The sequence below is a fragment of the Telopea speciosissima genome, chromosome 9, assembly GCF_018873765.1.
Source record: "Telopea speciosissima isolate NSW1024214 ecotype Mountain lineage chromosome 9, Tspe_v1, whole genome shotgun sequence".
In the NCBI taxonomy this organism is placed as follows: domain Eukaryota; kingdom Viridiplantae; phylum Streptophyta; class Magnoliopsida; order Proteales; family Proteaceae; genus Telopea; species Telopea speciosissima.
Window position 1 is genome coordinate 48,449,842 of NC_057924.1, and position 13,720 is coordinate 48,463,561.

Genomic DNA, 13,720 nt, shown 5'->3' on the forward strand with positions numbered 1-13,720 from the left:
GTCACAAGACTCACAACCACCCTATATTTAACAAAGACATTTTGTAGCATCAGCCTCAATCACACACACAGCTGCATTACAGAACTAAAATTTCCAACAGGAGAAGTTTGTCCTCTCTCTCTCTACAAACAAATATCAAAGACCAAGGAAAATCCATTCCACCTGCACAACACACCACAACTCGAGCTTCTAAATTTAATTGCTCGAGTCAATTCTACAACCTTCCTACAAATTAACAATCAAAAGTACTATACATACTTCAGATCTGACTACTCCTATGGGCTAAAGAACGTGACTTCTCCTGAAAACCAGCAACACCATGCTACAGTAGTCAGTAGATCCATCAGTAACCAAGTTTCCCAGGCTCATTATTAGCTTCTGTCTGTCACAGTATTGCCAAAGCACACAATTACTTTAAGATGCCCTCTCCGAGGAAGGTTGTTGATTTTTGTCAGAGTCCAGATTGTTATTAGACCGTGTCTCATTGCCTGGTATTACCTCCAATCGCTGCTGCTTGTCATCAGCCTTGGAATTGAGAAACCGACCACCACAGCCTCTAGCTCTTTTCATGGCATGCAAATGTCGAGATTCATGTAGGTAAGGCTGCAAGATTATTTCCAAAAAGATCTCATTAGAAACTTGAAAGAAAGACTGACAGGTCTAATTGTTAAGAGACAGTTATATCTATACTCCAAAAGAGAACAATTAGTGCTGAAAGGCAGAGTTCTTGCCTTCTGCATCATTCATAGTGTCTCTCAAGACATGTTTTCAATCATTCAACCGTGTTTCAACTGTATGCTGCTGCTACATTTAATCTTTGGTCACTCCTTACATATCCTCTATAATTGTGGTTCACTGCACTGATTATATTTGTGGGTATGGGAAAGTTTATGATTCATAATGGTTTTCTTGAATGTTCCAGCATTATTTATTAAGTTCGTGTATCTCTTTAATTGAGTTCATCAGTCTAGATTTGTGGCTGAGTGGTTAATCAGTTATTCGATAGCTTTACTCTTTCTTGTGGCTTCTTTAAAAGTAGCTTTGTTTTCGGAATAATATTAAAAACTAGACCAAAATTCCTTTCTCTTGGTTCACATTTTTTGTTTTTGTGACTGATTGGTGCTTATTACAAAAGATCAAGTCTCTCATGAGAATCCAATCTTTCATTTTCAATCTTTACTTTCTTCGGTGGTCATGAAATATTTCAAAGTAGCCATAATGGAAGAATTTATGGCTTGGTTTTCGTTTTTCGGCCCTCCTCCCTGCCCCCTCCCCCCCGGGTCTAATTGTTAAAAAAGGGTTTATTTTAAGGGACAGAAGGGGGCCACCTCCAAGAAGCCAGAGCAGAGGAAACCATTCCTCCCACCATTTAATTAGTTTCAGCCTATGGTTGCCATTCCAAGCTTCGTTTAAATTTGATATTGTTCAATCAAGCATTCATCCCCTCCCTTCCCCCACCACTTGAAAAGAAGGATTCCACCTCTAAGGAAGGGGGGCAGACAAAAGCATTCCCCTTCATCCCTTCACCCCTCCCCCCCCCCCCCCCCCACCTCACCGCCCCCCAAAAAAAAAAATTCCATCAAGTTGACATTTACCACTCCCTTTGAGATGTCTTCCTCTATAATACATTTGATTCCACATACTCCTACTATGGGTCCATAGCCAGCAGGTTAGAGTTGTTACCTACTTACCCTCCTGCATCAAACAGATTGTTAAGCAAAAAAACATGAACTGCAATATATTACAGTAGCATATTATAGCAAACCTTACTGGGATATATACAATAGTTCCATCAAACTTCGCATCATTCGAATGCTACTAAAAGAAATCCTCATAGCTTAAAGGGCTAACAGTTAAAGCATGGTGTCAGCACATTGGATGAGATACTTATATCACCATCCAAGTACTGAACCTCAGGAAATGAAGGGTATTTGTCTTCCGTATATCATGGTCCCTATAAGAATCATTTGATAATTAAAAATCAATCACATAGAAACTTGTCAATATATGGAACACAAAATGCAACAAAATTTGAGCATCCAACTACCTTCCGAGATTTGATCAATTTGTTTTCTAATTCAGCTTTTGCACGGGATTGTCGGCGACGCAAGATGCCATGATATTGCTTAGCATTCACATATACAGGCTCTTCAACTGCATCTAATGGCAAAGGAATGCCAGGTTGAACTGCCATCAATGAAGGTTGGATCTGAAACCAGTGATGATAAAGGTTACATTAGATTCACATTTGCTTACTGATCCTAGAACCTTAACAGAAATAATTAGTTAATAAAAAGAACTGAAAAATATAAAATATAGTAACAGAAAAAGACATACCATAGGCTGTGCACCATATGTAGCAAATATGCTTCTATAGTAAGGATCTGGATACGGATAAGCAGCTTGAGCCTGTAAGAATTTATGGTTCAGATTGCTAGCTAAGGCTCAAACATGATTTATGAATTTTGTTCAGACTAGAACAAAACTGAACCATCAAAAGTTCCAAACTTTATAATACAATTGGAACAATGCATTGAAAAATGAATTAGAACAGCAAGATTCTTTTCCAGCATATTATTTACATCAAGGACAATGAGTTCAAGAGGAATAGAGTTCAAGGCATTATATTTTTTTAGCCACTGGGAATTCAAGGGGAATAAGAACGAAGCTTTTGAGACAACTAAGATGCTCCTGCTCATGCATAGGCTTTTCTTGTCCAAACATCCCAATCTCGTGTTCATCAAGCATACTCCATCTCGGAATTAGTACTAGCCCCTTTTACTATATTATATGAATTATAACCTTACACCATCCCAGTATCAAAATAAACACAGTTTCTGGCATTTCTTCTAGCTCAGATAATGCTATATTTAATATAAACCAAAAATTAGAAGTGACTTCTGAAGAAAGATCAAAAAACACCTACAATATGTGGGGCTCTAATATTTTAAGTTCTAAAGACATGATTACAAATGCAGTTTGGACTGTGAAAATAAAATATAATTTGTTCATCCTCCAAACTATCCAATTTTAACACAATCAATTTAAAGAGGGAAAAAGCTTGCCAATTTCAAGAACTTGTGAAAGCCCACCTGAGTCATTTTCCTAGTCGTAATATGGAGAATAATTTTTTTTTCCAGCAAATACAGGATCTTTAGGCCTACAAGATGACCTTTATGGAATATTGAAAATGTGTATGTAGTTTCACAAAATGAAACATGACCAAAGAAGCTTTCAACAGTTGGAATGTTAATGTGGTGCCTTTCTTTTCACCCTAACTGTTAGAATGTTACTGTTGAAAAATAGGGGTATTTTAGTCTTATATTTTGGGTTTTTGGGGTTTTCTGTTATTTTACATCAGTTCTGTCCTTAGTTTGTAAGGTTGTAATAAGTAAGTGGTTAGGGGTAATTTCATATATCCCTAACTACCTCACTTTCTATTTTGTCTAAATTAATTATATATTGAGAGGCTGCCTGCGTGAAGGTATTTCTAATTTACCTATCACAGGCTGCTCTCCTCTCTTGCGGCAACTTCTTCTCCCTCTCTTTCTTCTTCTTCTTTCATCTTTCTTCCTTCACCCCTGATGTGATTAGTTTAATTCTGATTTGCAACAGGGTATCAAAGCTATACTAATCAATCAAGGGTTTTTCATTCCCTTTCTTCTGGATTTCTCCTTCGGTTTCCAGTTTTTTTTTTTTTTTTTTTTTTTTTTTTCTATTTTTTGGTGCAGCCACCGATTGCTGTTCTGGTTTGCTACGGATTAAAGCCTCCTTATTAATGAATGGAGGGCTGTTTTTGATCTCTCTCGATGGAGTTTGGTTGCTGATGGGAAGACAACCTTGAAGAATCGATCAGAAATTGTTCCTGCTAAATATTTTTTTTTCTCTCTTGATGGTGATGGTTCCTATTATCACTGGGTGCTAATGGCATGTGGTTCCTATGCCAATCTGGTTCTTTATGATCTTCTTTACTGTGGTTTTCATGCTGGTTTGAAGATTCTATCAACTTCTCTCTCTGTTCTTCATATTGGAGAATTGATCTCAACTGGCGTTTTGCTCTCCATATCAATTTTGGTTTCTTTTTTGGTGAGAATCAATGGTTGCTGCTGGCTGTGTGACTCTGGAGGATTCTTCTACTGTGGTTGCCACTCTTCTGATCTAGTGACCTCCTTCTGTTATACTTCGAGGATCTGCTCTCTTGGTGATGTTCTTCCCCAACTCCGTTTAGTTATTTACTGCACTTGCTGGCTTGCTCTGTGTGGTTATTGTTTGACTTCTGCTGCAACCTTCATTGCTCCTGAATTGGTATAAGTTGCTGCTGTCCATATTATTTGTGTGGTTGGTGCCCACCTACTGCTGGATCATCATTCCTGCATTTTTTTTGCACCTGATTTGTTATTGTTGCTGCTGGTTCCTGCTTCTGTCCATCTTATTTGTTTGTTATGGGTGACTCTAAGTCTACTACTACTACTACCTCTGCTGTTCCACCTTCTTCTGATAATGTGAATGTGACAATTACCTCCATCAAGCTCAAGGGCAGCTCGAATTATTTGTTATGGGCAGAGTCTGTGAAAATGTATATCATGGCCAAGGACAAGCTTCAATATATTACATCTGATCCACCTTTATCCAGTGACAGCAATTACAGTGAATGGAAAAAGGAGAATGCCATCACTCTTATCTGGCTATGGAATAGCATGGAACCAGATATAGCCGCCAACGTTATGTTTCACACTACAGCCAAAGGTGTTTGGGATGATCTGCAAGATACTTATTCTCAGAAGAAAAGTATGAACCGTGTATACGATTTGTATGAAAAACTGTTCCATACTCTGCTTTTACTGCTGGTCGTGGTCATGGAAGAGGCCATGGCACAGGGGGAGGTCGTGCTGGTGGTGGTCCGTCAGGTGATCGCTCTAATCGACGGTGCACTCATTGTGGTAAATCTGGTCATACTGTTGACTATTGTTGGGATAAGCATGGCAAACCAGATTGGACAACCCAATCAACCAATCAAGCAGTATCTAATGGGAATGCTGATATTGTGACCACTGATGATTATCGATCGGGTTCCACTACAGGTGGCAGTTCGTCTAGGACTACTCATCGTAACGAGCTTTCTCAAATATTTCGGATAACTCGGATTCTTCATCTGTCATATTAGCAAATGGATCTGCTGCTCCTGTTACTGGATCTGGTATAGTCACTCCCGCCTCTTCCATTAGTCTTTCCTTTGTGTTGCATGTTCCTCAGTTTCCATTGAGTCTTCTTTCTGTTAGTCAGTTTACTAAAGCTTTACACTGTTCAATGACATTTTTTCCTACTCATTGTGTTTTTCAGGATCTTCACACGAGGAAGATGATTGGTGGAGGGAATGAAAAGGATGGGCTGTTCTATCTTACATGTGGTGCTGCTACTTCCTCCGTTGTTGCTGCGTCTGTTGGTGGGGTGACTCCCTTCCAATGGCATTGTCGTTTGGGGGTTTATCTTTAGCTAGGTTACAGTTATTATTTCCATCTTTTAAGTCTGTGTCTAGGATAGAGTATAAAGCCTGCGAGTTGGGGAAACACCACCGTGTGTCTTTCCCTTCTCAATCTGTGGCTTGTAGCTCATCTTTATTTGCTTTAGTCCATTCGGACATCTGGGGTCCCTATTGTGTCAAGAATAAACGTGGTTTTATGTATTTTGTCACATTCGTGGACGATCATTCCCATCTTACCTGGTGGTACCTCTTGAAGGATCGTTCAGAGTTTTATCTGCATTCCAAGAATTTTATAATGAAATAAAAACTCAGTTTGGTGTGTTTATTAAAGTTTTTCGTTCTGCTAATGTATTGGAATATGTACAAAATGATATTTCTGATTTTTGTATTGCCCGTGGCATGATTCATAAGACTAGTTGTTCCTATACTCCACAACAAAATGGAGTGGTTGAACGCAAAAATAGGCATCTTCTTGAGGTAGCTCATGCTATCATGTTCCATATGCATGTCCCAAAGCTTTTTTAGTGTGAGAGTGTGTTGACTACTTCTTGTTTGATTAATCGCACGCCTTCTTCTATTCTTGCCGATAGGTCCCCTTTTTCCATTGTTTTTCCGGGCACTCCCGCTTTCGCTTTACCCCCTCGTGTTTTTGGATGTGTGTGCTTTGTTCATAACTTATATGTCGCCACTGACAAGTTTGCACCTAGGTCTACCAAGTGTATTTTCCTAGGTTATTCTCATACCCAGAAAGGGTACAAGTGTTATGACCCTGTCTCTTCCAGATATTTTGTAAGTGCTGATGTCACCTTCTTTAAGGGGAGTTCTTACTTTTCTTAGTCTTCGTTATCCTATGAGGACGAGTGGCATCCTGTTGTGCCACCTCCTATTCCTACCTTAGTACCGTTTTTCCCTCCTTTGCAGGTGTATCAGCGTCAGGACAAGACAGCAGCCCCGCGTGAGATTCCTACTGTTCCAGTGGTTACACCCCCTCCACTTGCGACCTCCTCTGGTGAAGCTCCGTCCACTTCCTCATCTGATAACTTACCAGTTGAAGGTACACGTTCCGGTACACAGAAGTCTAATGTTGTGTACCCCATTGACAAGTTTGTTTCTTTGTCTCATCTACCGCCTTTGGTCCATAATTTTGCCTTGTCTTATCCACTTCTACTGTGCCTAAAAGTCACACTGAGGCCCTTCGTCTTCCTGGCTAGAAGGATGCCATGGATGCTGAAATGGATGCCCTGTTGACCCGTAACACCTGGATTCTTGTTAATTTGCCAACTGGTAAGGACCTTGTCAAGTGTCGCTGGGTTTACACTATTAAGTATCTTCCTGATGGTTCTGTTGAGCAGCTCAAAGCCCGTCTGGTTGCCAAGGGATATACCTAAACTTATGGAGTTGATTATTTTGAGACGTTCTCTCCTGTTGCCCGGCTGAATTCGGTGCGTTTACTTATTTCCTTGGCGGTGAATTTTGATTGGCCATTATATCAGCTTGACATTAAAAATGCCTTTTTGTATGGTGACTTGCAAGAGGAAGTTTATATGGAGCAACCTCTGGTATATGTTGCTCAGGGGGAGGATCGTACACGAGTTTGTAAGCTACAGAAGGCTATCTATGGTCTCAAACAGTCGCCCAGAGCGTGGTTTGAGAAATTCAGTACTATGGTGATGTCTTGCGGCTTTTCAGTGTTATTCCGACCACTCGGTGCTTGTCCGCCGCCGAGATGGTAAGGTGGTTGTCTTCGTCGTCCATGTAGACAATATTATTATTTCTGGTAATGATGAGGCTGGTATTGCAGAGGTAAAAGCATATTTACAGCAGCATTTTCAGACCAAGGATCTAGGTAATCTTCACTATTTTCTTGGCATTAAAGTTGTGAGAAGTAGGAAAGGTATCAGTTTATCTCAAAGGAAATACGTATTGGACCTTCTGTCTGACACTGGCATGCTTGCTTCAAAGCCAGTGGATGTTCCTATGGATCCTCATCAGAAGTTTGGGGTAGATGATGGTGATTTCCTTAAAGACGTGCACCAGTACAGAAGTTTGGTTGGGAAGCTAATCTATCTTATAGTTACCAGACCAGACATTTCATTTGCAGTGGGTGTCCTTAGTTTATGCAGTCTCCTTGGAAGGCTCATTGGGATGGAGTTGTTCGTGTTCTTCTCCATTTAAAGGGTGCTCCTGATAAAAGGTTGATTTATCGCCCTCATAGGCATATGGATCTTGTTGCTTTTTCAAATGCTGATTGGGCTGGTTCGGCCAGTGATCGTCACTCGACTACAGGGTATTGTACTTTTGTTGGGGGTAATCTGGTTACATGGCGTAGTAAGAAACAGACTACAATTGCCAGGTCCAGTGCTGAAGCGGAATACAGAGCTATTGATGCAGATTCATCACTGAAATGGGCTTATTTCTTTAGAAATAAGTCTAGAGTTGAGATATATATATGTTGGGCCTTTGATCCCAAGGGTTTTCTATGTAATAGGCCACTTTAATGAGCCTAAACTAGGGGTATATAGGTTGCATACGGGATTAGCCCAATACGTAGTTTATTGTTATGTTTTTTTAATTGAACTGGTTCAAATTGGTTCAATTTAAGTGATCATGTGACTTGGTTAAGTGGTCATGTGATGTAAGTTGGGCTGGATTATGACTCTATAAGTCCAGCCATGTTTTGAGTCTATTTCTTTTAATATTTTAGTTTCCTAGTCAGTTTAAGTTACCTAGTAGGTTAAGGATTGGGTTAAGCCTTTCTTTTTTAGAGTAGAAGTCTATTTTTGAGTCTTTTATATAAGGTTGTAAGGGGGCAAAGCCTTGAATACGAATTTGATTAATGAAAAGCTTTTGTTTGCTGCCATTGCTGCTGCCCTGCTCTGTTGAGTGTTGCTCCTTGTGAGTGTGCATCCTTGTGGTTCTATCAAGGTGGAAAGGGACTGGTGGAATCCGGTTGACTCCTTACGCCGTGACGGCTGGGAGGATCTTCTTCAAATTCGAAGGTGGCTTTATCCTTCACAGCTGTCGAAGCTTGCTGCCAATGGAATCTCCAGTAAGTTTGATGCCAAAATTCTTCTTCTAATCCTCTAATCCTTTCCCCCAATTGATCCCCTTTATTTTTGGTTTGAATCCCATAAACCCCAACTCCATTAAACCCTAGATCTTGCTGCCCAGCCATAATTAACCATTAGAATTACTTCAAATTCAAACCACAGCCTCTCCTTAACACCCCCTACACTCGACCCAAGCTGCTGCCCCTATTTGTCTTTCAAAACCCTAAATTTGACCTAGTTTCTAAAACCCAAAACCTGAGACCCTAACCCTAATTTCTGGAATTTTGAATTCTCATCTAAACCTAACCAAATCTAGCTTTCTAAACTCCCCAAAACCTGCCTAGTTTAATCGTATAAACTATATTCCCATTATCCTACCCTAACCCTAGGAGTTGACCTAAATTCAAGTGCTGTCCATTCAAACCAGCAGCCCCTTTTGTTATTTGATCCTGTTGTTTGGCTCCTAGTAGGTCTCCTACCTATCTAGGACTACATTAGCTATGGCTCAAATAAAGTAGTTCTAGATAGGGTAAAGCCCTACTAGAAGCCAATTAAACCAGGACCAATAACAACGAACAAAGGGGCTGCTGGTTCTGCAGTTTCAGTAGGACAGAATTGCAGTTTTAGGTCAAATCTAGGGCTTCGGTTAGGATAATGGAAAGGGGGCATAGGGGGTATGGCTAGGCAGGTTTATAGGACTCTAATAATGTAGGTATTATAGAGTTTTTAAGTGTTTTGAAAATTCTGTAAAACTGGACAGCAAGATCTAGGGTTTAATGGAGTTGGGATTTATGGGATTCAAACAAAAAATAAAGGGGATCAATTGGGGGAAAGGATTAGAGGGTTAGAAAAAGAAATTGGGTGTCAAACTTATTGGAGATTCCACTGGCAGCAGCTTGAACAGATGTGAAGAATAGAACCACCTTCGAATTGAAGAAGATCCTCCCAACCGTCACGGCGTAAGGAGTTAACCGGATTCCACCAGTCCCTTTCCACCTTGATAGAACCACAAGGATTCACACTCAACAGAGCAACACTCAACAGAGCAGGGCAGCAGCTATGGCACCAAACAAAAAGCTTTTCATTAATCAAATTCGTGTACAATGCTGGCCTCCCTTACAAACTTATATAGAAGACTCAAAAATAGACTTAGACACTAAAAAGGAATGGCCTAATCCTATCCCTAACCTATTAGGTAATTTAAATTGACTAGGAAACTAAAATACTAAAGGAAATAGACTCAAAACATAGCTGGACTTATAGAGTCCTAATCCAGCCCAACTTACATCACATGACCACTTAAATTGTCACATGACCACTCAACCAAGTCACATGATCACTTAAATTGAACCAATTGGATGCAGCCAATTTGAACCGGTTCAATTAGAAAACATAAAAATAAACTAGCGTATGCAACCTATGTACCCCTAGTTTAGGCTCATTTAAGTGGCCTAATACATAGAAAACCCTTGGGAACAAAGGCCCAACATGTATATAACCCAACCCTAGGCCTATTTCTAAAGAAATAAGCCAATATCTATGATGAACCTGCATCACTCATACTACTGCAGAGTTGATGTGGCTCAGGTCTCTTCTTCTTGAGATGGGTTTATCTGTGTTGGTGCCTATGAAGATGTATCGTGATAACCAGGCAGCCATATACATGCGAACAATCCGGTCTATCATGAATGGATCAAACATATTGAAGTGGACGGTCACTTTGTTCGAGATGCTGTTTTTAAAAAAACTTGTTGAGACCCCATTTGTTTCATCCTCGAATCAGCTAGCAGATATGTTCACCAAGTCACTTTTTGCTCCTAGTTTTCGCACCTATTGTAACAAGCTGAGCATGGGAGACCTCTATGCTCCAGCTTGAAGGGGAGTGTTGAAAACTAGGGGTATTTTAGTCTCATATTTTGGGTTTTGGGGGTTTTCTGTTATTTTAAATCAGTTATGTCCTTTGTTTGTAAGGTTGTAATAAGTAAGGGGTTAGAGGTAATTTCATATATCCCTAACTACCTTACTTTCTATTATTCTCTCTTAAACCCACCATAGCAGATCCTTCTTTTGATCTGCATCACTATTACAAAAACCTTACATCATTTTCCTATTTAATTACTGAACAAAAAAACTTGAGACATTGTGCTAGTTTTCTCCTCAAATCAGCTAAGAGGCACTCTACCAAGCTAACTCTCTTCTCCTTCTTATTCTACTCATACTTCCTACGATCAACAAGAAACAGAATTTCAATTCTCACCTGTTCACTCAATTTCAGTAATGTAGTCCTAGGTTTGAAAAGTTAAACTAGGAGCCAAACAACCAGGCTCTGCTATGAACAGTAATCGGGTAGGCTAAAAATAGGGTTTTTGGTCAAGAGGTTGGGGCTCAATGGGACCTAGGGTTTGATGGTAGGGTTATGTGAAGTTGATGTAGGGGAGTCTTCCAGTGAAGGTTACGTTAAGTTTTAATGGTGGGAAAGTATGCTGGAATGAATCGGCAGCAAGTTAGGTTTTGGGTTTTGAGTTTTTGAAAAGAGGAAGAAGATGGATTTTAGGGTTTAGGATGGTCAGATGAGGGAGCAGCTTGGATCGAGTTTCCTATCGAAGGAGAGGAATACTCGATTCAATTATGGGACAGAATTGATGGTTGGTTAAGGCTGGGTAATGTTTAGGGTTTTGAGAAATTAATGGAAGTGGAGTCTGCTAAGGTTTTAGTGGGAGGAAAGGGCTGCACTCTGGATCGAGTTCTCCAATGGGGCAGGGGGATCCAAATATGGGGTTCTCATGGATGGCTGGAATGGTCTATACAGGATTTAGGTGTTGGGGAAATTGGAAAAAAAAAAAAAGGAGGGGGAATCTTAGGATTGGGCTGTGAGAGGATTAGAAGAAGAATTGTCGGGGATGGGGATAATTCCAACTCACTGTTGTTGCAGAAATTTCTTGGCAGCAGCTTGTTTGATAGTGAGAACTTGAATAAAAATCAAAACTTCACAAGAGAGCTTCAAAGGAACCACCCGGGCTTCACACTGCAAGGTGTCGATTGGATCAAACACCACTCCCACCAGCCTTGATCAGACACAAGATAATCTTCAGCAGCAGTGAAGAGAAGTTGCAGAGCAGCTTGAGTGTTTTTAAAACTCAAGAGGTACGTATCCCCCCCTCCCCAAAAAAAAAAAAAAAAGGGAATTTACTTTATTTATAATGACCACATGCCTTTTCCTATTCAGCCTAGGAGTATAAGAGATCCTAGCGGATTCTAATTACAAAACACAGTCTTTCGCAAAATCTTGGAGAGGTGTGGACCCTAAATACAATTTAAAACTAAATAAAAAGGTGACTCAAGTCACTTAAATAGAACCATTGGTTCAAACCAGTTTTGGACCGGTTTAAGTTAAAACACTAAAACATGAAAATAAACTAATTAAATAAGCTAATCCCATATGCAACCTAATTACCATACTTTAGGCTCATAAAAGTAACCTATTACATTAAAACCCATGGGATCAAAGGCCCAACATGTATAGAACCCAACCCTAGACTTATTCCTAAGCAAACTAGCTCTATTCGGTGATGAATCTACATCATTCAGCCACCAAAAGCTATATCTTTCACTACCAAAACCCTAATACCTCCACTTCTCATCAATGACCTTAGTCTAGAAGACACCAACTTTAGAAATCCTAGCATATTGCTGATTATGCACCGGGTTCATCCTTAAATAAATGAACCTAATACCTACCTTTAGACTTGAAACTGTAATCTTGCCTAGTGCTTCACTTCACCAACCTATTTCATCAGTCCCCTTTTCACCCAATCTGAGCCATGGTTCTTCTTCTTCAACTTCTATGAAGCTTAATTACATTAGAATCCTAGTTTACATGTCAAAGAACCATTTTTCAGCAAAATGCACATAGGCCATTTGGTTTAGGACAATAGTGTACCCCTTCGATTGCCTTTTAATAGGCACTCACTTCCTGCATCAGCCTTATACTCAACTACTAGGGTTTAGTTACATGAACTGTTAGAATATATGGGCCAGAATACCGTAGAGGTATTCTGGTCCTTTTTCCCACTTTATCTCCCACTTTCTCCCTCTTTATTTTCTGTTTTTATTATTCTGTAATTTGCCTTTTATTTCTGTATTTTTCCCCTTGTCTATCTCTATTAGAATAGACAAGGGGAGCACTCCTAGTTTGACTAGGAGTGTGCATTCCTAGTTGTTTCTATTCCTGTTATTAGCATTCCTACTTTGATTAGGAGTTGTACTCTTTGATTCTATTACTATAAATAAAGGGCTAAGTGATAGGATTAATCACTTAAGCATTAATCAACTAGTTGTTCTCTCAACATGGTATCAGAGCCAAAAGGCCGATAGAATCGCCACTGATTCTAATTACATCAGAACTCTTTGGTCTCTTCTGAACTTTACCAATGGCACTCTAGATTAGGTCACCCTCCATTAGGAATTTTAGCACATTTATTTCCTTCTTTAGTCACCAAATGTAATAAGGATAACTTTTTTTGTGAGGCTTGTGTTCTGGCCAAACAAACACGTACAACTTTTTCTTTATCAAATAAAAGGAGTTCTTGTTTTAATTTGGTGCATTCGGATGTTTGGGGACCTAGTCGTAAGACCTCTATTTCTGGCCACCGTTGGTTTGTCTCATTTATTGATTGTCATTCTCGTAATACTTGGATTTATCATCTTCAGTCTAAAAACCAAGTTTTTTCTTGCTTTCAACATTTTCATAAAATGATCCAGACCCAACTCCAGGCCACTCTTAAGGTTTTACGGAGTGATAATGGCACTGAATATAAAGAATCCCAATTTCAACAGTACCTTGCTGATCATGGGATTATACATCAGACTAGTTGTGTTGATACCCCAGCCCAAAATGGTGTGGCTGAAAGAAAGAATCGCCACTTGTTGGAAGTAGCCAGGGCTTTAATGTTTGCTCGCCATGTTCCATCCCAATATTGGGGTGATGCTGTTCTCACTGCAGCTTACCTTATTAATAAGTTACCTTCACGGGTTCTGGATTCCTGTAGCCCCGCTGACCTTGTACTTGGTGATTCCTCTTTTGTGGTCCCTCCCAAGGTCTTTGGTTGTGTCTGTTATGCTAGGGATACTCATTCCCCTGGCAAACTTGAACCCCGGGGGTTGAGGTGCATTTTTTTGGGTTATTCTC

At 39.9% G+C, this 13,720-nt stretch overlaps 1 protein-coding gene across 5 annotated transcripts in view; it reads right to left on the reverse strand.

Moving 5' to 3' along the window:
• The window catches only part of LOC122639718 (nuclear transcription factor Y subunit A-7-like), a 20,916-nt gene continuing 7,196 nt past the window's right edge, over nt 1–13,720 (reverse strand). For 4 of the 5 annotated variants that reach the window (XM_043832638.1, XM_043832639.1, XM_043832637.1 and 1 more), the window contains 3 exons: nt 2,338–2,409; nt 2,048–2,209; nt 1–603 (listed from right to left, as the gene is read on the reverse strand). In XM_043832638.1, coding sequence (XP_043688573.1) covers nt 415–603; nt 2,048–2,209; nt 2,338–2,409 — 423 coding nt within the window. In that variant the 3' untranslated portion in view covers nt 1–414. The remainder of the gene's footprint in view (nt 604–2,047; nt 2,210–2,337; nt 2,410–13,720) is intronic. The other variant, XM_043832641.1, reaches the window with a different exon arrangement.